Source organism: Conger conger, chromosome 13, assembly GCF_963514075.1.
Source record: "Conger conger chromosome 13, fConCon1.1, whole genome shotgun sequence".
Lineage (NCBI taxonomy): Eukaryota > Metazoa > Chordata > Actinopteri > Anguilliformes > Congridae > Conger > Conger conger.
In genome coordinates, this window is record NC_083772.1 from 42,227,167 (window position 1) to 42,233,428 (window position 6,262).

Genomic DNA, 6,262 nt, shown 5'->3' on the forward strand with positions numbered 1-6,262 from the left:
CTTTAGTACAATCCTGATCAAAAAGGAAATAGTTTCGTTGAAGCGGATTAAAAAACAGTTTTCAGTTTAAATTAATCATTCCACAGCAAACATCACAGAAATAAGGCAAAACTCCAGTCAGTGCTAACTAATATCAAAGAAATTCACAGAAAAAATAGGCGAAATGAATGGAATTAATCAATTCTTCATGTTACAAATTCAGGTCATGAAAACTCCAAAGAATGTCTGCTTCTGTTTTTAACATTGTGATAAAGAATCATTTTTTCTCAAAGAATATAAGGTCTTACATTTTATTTAGTTCATGAATTTCAATTATAAAATTACATTTACTGTTACATTATTTTTATGGTATTGGTATGAATTACCCTTTTTGATTTGAATAAGAATTTCTCCCCCTCATGCCAGATCACACAGTTTTAAAGAGGTTCGAGAATAAATCCCAAACCCAGGATAGAGGGGCTGAGTGAATGTGGTCTGGACTCTGTGAAGGAGGGTCATGGTGTCAGAGACACTGTAGAAGGACAGAGTTCCTGCCCTCTGATCCAGGTACACCCCGATTCTGGAGGAGGGTGGAACAGGGATTTCAGTGCCCTTGTTATTGTGCCAGAAAGAGTACCTGGAGGGAGAGCAGTCTAGTCTCCAGGACTTGTCATTACATCCCAGTGTACAGTCCACACCCTTTCCCTTCCTGCTGATGTGTTTATATGACACTGCTATTGACACTGTATTACTCCCACTCCACTCAGCCTCCCAGTAACAGCATCCAGACACCCCCTCTCTGCACAGCACTTGGGCTTTTCCCTCAAATCTCTCTGGATGATCAGGATATGACTGGATCTCTTTCACACGGGTCACCTGTCTGTTCCCCTTAGAGAGATGGAGCCATTTATTCACTGTGTTGGGGTCCAATGTGAACTGACAGGAATCTGATGGAGGAGGAGGTTAAGATTTAATATGAGGACAAGTCCATCTAATGTCTGGGTGTAATTCAATCTACAACGCTATACAGCGTGATATAAGTTTTTCCATATATTTGTTTGCATGTGTGTTTTTGAATGTTTCTGTGGAAACACAAGTAGGAGACCTTGACGATATTTTTTGCAATTTTTGTCAATTTCTATTTTTGTATTTTTTTTTGGGAGTAATATGAAAATACAATCTTTCTTTTGAAAGATAATGTGTGCATGTACATGTGTGCTTGGGTTTGCATGTGCATGCGTGTGTGTGTGTGTGTATGTGCTTGCGTGAGCATGTCTGTGTGCGTGTTTGTGTTTGTGTGTGCACGTGTGTGTGTGTGTGTGTGTGTGCACTTGCGTGAGCATGTCTGTGTGTGAGTGTGTTTGTATGTGTGCACTTGTCCGAATGTGTGTGTGTGAGCGTGTGTGTGTGTGAGTGTGTGAGTGTGTGTCTTCATATGTGCTTGTGTGAGCGTATATGTGTGTGTGTGTGTGTGTGAGTGTGAGTATTTGTGTGTGTGTGTGTGTGTGTGTGTGTGTGAGTGTGGGTGAGTATGTGTGTGAGTGTGTGTCTCAGCTGAGAGTGAGCACTCACACTGTAAGAAATCCTCTCTGGTCCTGGGCTCTACAGTATAGGCTTCTTTCACTGCAGAGACAGAGTGGGAGAAAAGCATAGAAATTAAGAATGATGAGGAGGATGAAGGATAATATTTAGACTGAGATGGATAGCAAATATTACCGAGTGCTAACGGCGTAACTGACTGTAACTTTTCCGTGGAATACAAACTGGAAAAAATGATTTTTCTCCTTAAATGTTTCACAACCTGATTCAGAAATGTTGGCCAGTTCCACCTTGCAGATATCCTCAAGTCGATCTTTCAGTCCAGAGACAGATTTCCTCACAGCCTCAAAAGAGACGTGTGGACTGACAGTGATGCTGGGTAAGTCTCCAAGTTCAGGAGGGACACAGAGAGACTGACAGGTCTGTGGAATAGACATACAGACAGACAGACAGACATACACACAGAGAACAGAGTTCATACAGATTCCTCTGTCGATGCCTGGAACAGATCTTTGTAAAGTAGGAACACACATCACCATGTATGTACAGTGTACACAGTGCAGACTGTCAGAGAGCCAGTGATGGTACCTGGAGGAAATGGATGTGATTCTCTGTGTGTGAAAGCTGCTCCAGCTCAGCGTCTCTCCTCCTCAGCTCAGCAATCTCCTGCTCCAGTCGCTCCAGGAGTCCTTCAGCCCGACTCACTTCAGCCTTCTCCTGATTTCTGATCAGCTCTTTCACCTCAGAGCACCTTCTCTCAATGGAGCGGATCATCTCAGTAAAGATCCTCTCACTGTTCTCCACTGCTGTGTGTGCAGAGCGCTGTTCGGAGACACAGAGAGAGGAGGGCTGTACATTTTAATTAGGTCTTTCACTCTGCTCTTAGTGGGTCCCCAGACAGCCTGTTTCCCACAGTGTGGCTCAGTGGGATTGATCCCCACAGGGCTGGAAAGTGGCCCAACACTGGGCTCCTCACTGGCTGACTGGAGGAGAGCCCTGACTGAGCCCTGAAATGGCTCTTCCAGCAGCCAGCTGTTGTCTTCTCCTCTGGTCAGTACCCACCTTGAGTGACTGCACAGCCTGTCTCAGATCCTGCAGCTCCTTCTCTCTCTCCTGGAGTCTCTGCTGGAATTGACTCTGTGTCGCCCCCAGCTGCTTCTGTGGATAGATTGATTTCTCACATCATTGTATATTGCGTTCACAATAGTTAAATAATGGTTAAATACATGCAAGTATGTAGAAGTTTTTCACAATAAAATAATAATGGAAGTGATTGAAAGCATAGTTCCAATATTTATGCGATCTTGAATGATACGCAGTATTATATATTAATTATTCTAATTATTGAACAATACACAGTAATATAATGCCACCTGCAGGTCAGTGTGTAGAAGGGCTTATAGATAAAGCAACTGTGTGAAGTCGTGGCTCCAAACATGTTGATTCCCATTCAGGGAGAAAATAGTGGGCTGAGGGGTGTGAACAGAGCTGTCAGAGAGAGCTGACTTGCCTTAATTTCCCACTTTATCATTGTGGACTTTGTTGAGGATGTGAGAACTATGTAAAATATGTAAGAATCCTGAATCCCAGCAGTTCTCCAGGCAAAATACTTTTGTTGAAGTGGTTGAATTGATATATGATACCTTTTAAATAATTATCACATTAAATCCACTAAATATATTTTACATTTATAGTGAAATCTTTTAACTGTTGATGCTTTTACGTTCAATGCTGTTGGTGCTGAAGTTGAACATTAATTAATTGCTAGGCAGAGCAACCCTTTTCAATCAACCTCTATCAAAATGTACAACTAGATTCAAATAAGTAGCAACTATTCAAATATGAATTGTACGAGTGTCCAGATACTTTCGGACTGCACTGTAACTGTAGGGGAGACCGGGGCTTGTTGTCACATGGGTAAGTTGTCACACTGTTAATATTTTCACAACCAGAGGGCGCTACTTAAAAGTGGAATACTAGTTTTGTGCCTCTATATGGTCTGAGGCCATATCCTCTCTGTGAAAACCAGAGCACACTGTAAAGTGAGGTGAGCACATATTTCCCATTTTTCACATTGAAAAGTAAAAAATATCAACTTGATGTTTTGTAATAATCTTCTTCTATTTAAAAATCTTAACAATTATACATTTCCACTTGAGGAGACAATAGTGTGTCTTGTTACACTTTAGCTAGTGTCCTGCTTTAAGCTAATTTTAAGATATTGCTAACATTAGCAAACATGGCAGTTTGGGACAACTGACAACATGACAAAAATGAAAGGCAAAAAAATAGTCGAAAACAGGCGAGGGGGTCAAAAATCCAGAAAATCAAAAGGCTAAAGTACAGAAGGGCGAAGGCAAAAAATCGAAATCAGAAAACAAAGCAGAATGCCAAAAAACCAGAAAAGCAGAAAGGCAAATAAAACAAGGCAGGTCAGGGCAGGGCAGGCTCGGAAATCAAAAGGCAAAGGGGTGTCTATCAAGAATCTCAAGAATTAGGCTTACAAGGACAATCTGACAAGGAACAATTCAAGGAACAATTCAGAGACTGAGGTTTAAATACATGAGGGAAGGTAACAATCTAGGTGGGGCTGGGGAAAAGGTGGGCTAAACAAATAGACAACAGGTGGGGAAACATAATGGAGTAGTAACATAATCATAGAGGGGAGACGAAAACGCGGACTGGATGCACGTAACCAATATGTAAAACATACGGCTCCGGGTTAGGGAGTAGACATTTGCATAGCTTGAAGACGTAGTGATAGTTAGAGACAGGTGCGAACACTTCGCTGAAACTAATCGAGTAATCAGGGATAGCATAGGGAGGCGGAGTTATAGAACAGTACAGAAATACTAAGAGATTGCGTAGCAATAACAGGGGAAGACAAATGAGAACTGTAATGGAAAACACTAACCAATGATCTATGAAAAATGAATAATTAACAAGAATAAACATGAATACATACAGGACAAATACAGAAACATTACATCATGTGCACTTTGTTTTTGTTACATGATATGAACGTTAACTTTAAACTTTTTAAAAGACAACAATCCCACTGTTCCCAATTAACTCAGTACCTCTGCCATTACATCCAGTATCAGAGCTGCCATAAGAGAATCAGTTCTTACCTCAGTTCTTTCCTGTTGCTCAGTCCTTTCTACTGCAACTGAGACACTATCATGGCCTCTGTGTTCGTTGAATACACACAGCAGACAGATGCACTGCTGATCGGTACGACAGTAAATCTCCAACAGTTTTTTATGTTGAGGGCAAATATTGTCCTGCAGATGTCCAGTAGCATTGACAATATTATGTGTGTTTCCTGGGTTGAGCTCATTGTGAAGTTTGAGGTGAGTTTCACAGTAAGATGCCAAACAAACCAGACAGGACTTGACGGCTTTGCGCTTTCTCCCAGTGCAGACATCACACGCCACGTCTCCAGGTCCAGCATAACAGAGAGCAGAAGGAGCAGCTTGGAGACCTGTTTTCTTCAGTTTCTCCACAACGTCAGCCAGCATAGTGTTTCTGCCCAGAACAGGCCTTGGAGTGAAGGTTGTTCTGCACTGGGGACAGCTGTAGACACCAGTATTATCATCTTGATTCCAGCAGCCCTTAATACAGCCCCTACAGTAACTGTGTCCGCAGGGAATAGTCACTGGATCATTCAGTATGTCCAGACAGATCGCACAGCTGAACTGGTCCTGATCGAGTAAAATTCCACCTTCAGCCATTTCACTGCTCACACTGACTGACGCTCACACTCACTGACACGTTTCTCCTAAATTGCGTAACAGAGAGAGTGGGAGTAACTTCCTGGTTCTGCTCACAGAGCTGGATGGAGGCCAGGCTGAAGAGCAAGAGCAGAGTAGAGATTTACTCATAAATATCACACAAACACAGGCCTGCATGTGACAGGGTGATGGGTGTTTGGTCACTGACCAAGCAATTTATCCACAGCTGAGTTATATGGGCATTTTCCAAGTCATAGTCCATGAAATGTTGTTCAGCATTTAGTCTAATGCAGGGATGGACAAGGTGGCCCGTATCTGTTTGTGGATTTTAGACCAACTTCGGCTCCTCATTACTTAATGAGCCCAATAATTTACAGTACTGTGCAGAAGTCATAGGCACCTATATAACATTCTGTACAGATAAGATTATTTTAAAAAGAATTCAATGAAAGGTCCTAAATGAAAGTACTATACATTTTTCATTACATTTTTATAATTTGGCAGAATAGTTAAAAACTGAATGAAATCAATATATTTTGTGACCACCCTTTGCCGTTAAAACTGCATCACTTCTCTGAGATATAGAACTGCAGGACAGCGTTGGCTAAGAGAATCAGCAGGGAGGTTGTTCCAAGCATGTTGGAGAACTTGCCACGGTTCTTCTGCAGACTTTGGTTCTGACCTTGCTTCTTATCTCAGACAGCCTTGATCAAGTTTTAATGTAAAAAGTAGTAAATTGCTTACAGTAATATGCTACTTTTTAAAATTAAATTCCAAAATGTCTGTGTAGAATTAAATATTTTGGAAAATGAATATTTGGAAATCTCAAATGTGTTCTTTAATAGACAAGTTTCCGGAGCATTTCCGGTGTATTTCCACATTCGGGCCTCGGTGGGTATTGCACTTCCAGTTGAAGTGTAGTGTAGTTACCGAGAGAAAGTTGTTGTTACCCCCGTGTTTTCATTTTTGTATAACGTTTGTATAACTAAAATGCAAGTGAAATGGGAACA

The 6,262-nt window shown here is 41.4% G+C and overlaps 1 protein-coding gene across 1 annotated transcript; it reads right to left on the minus strand.

The window, feature by feature from the left end:
• LOC133108443 (tripartite motif-containing protein 16-like) lies at positions 1 to 5,252 on the minus strand. The gene is made up of 6 exons (XM_061217970.1): positions 4,650 to 5,252; positions 2,581 to 2,676; positions 2,107 to 2,340; positions 1,781 to 1,940; positions 1,552 to 1,602; positions 1 to 926 (listed from the first exon to the last, which is right to left on the minus strand). The coding sequence occupies exons 1-6, from the start codon at positions 5,250 to 5,252 to the stop codon at positions 397 to 399; spliced, it is 1,674 nt and encodes a 557-aa protein (XP_061073954.1). The 3' UTR covers positions 1 to 396.
• Positions 5,253 to 6,262: the final 1,010 nt, after the last annotated feature.

Bases quoted from the DNA above. Each gene is read 5' to 3' on its own strand.
- LOC133108443 (XM_061217970.1), bottom strand. From the start codon at position 5,252: ATGGCTGAAGGTGGAATTTTACTCGATCAGGACCAGTTCAGCTGTGCG. The intron at 2,677-4,649 runs GTAAGAACTGAT...ATCTATCCACAG, and splicing joins AGCAACAGGAAAGAACTGAG to AAGCAGCTGGGGGCGACACA. The intron at 1,603-1,780 runs GTTGTGAAACAT...CTGTCTCTGCAG, and splicing joins GGCCAACATTTCTGAATCAG to TGAAAGAAGCCTATACTGTA.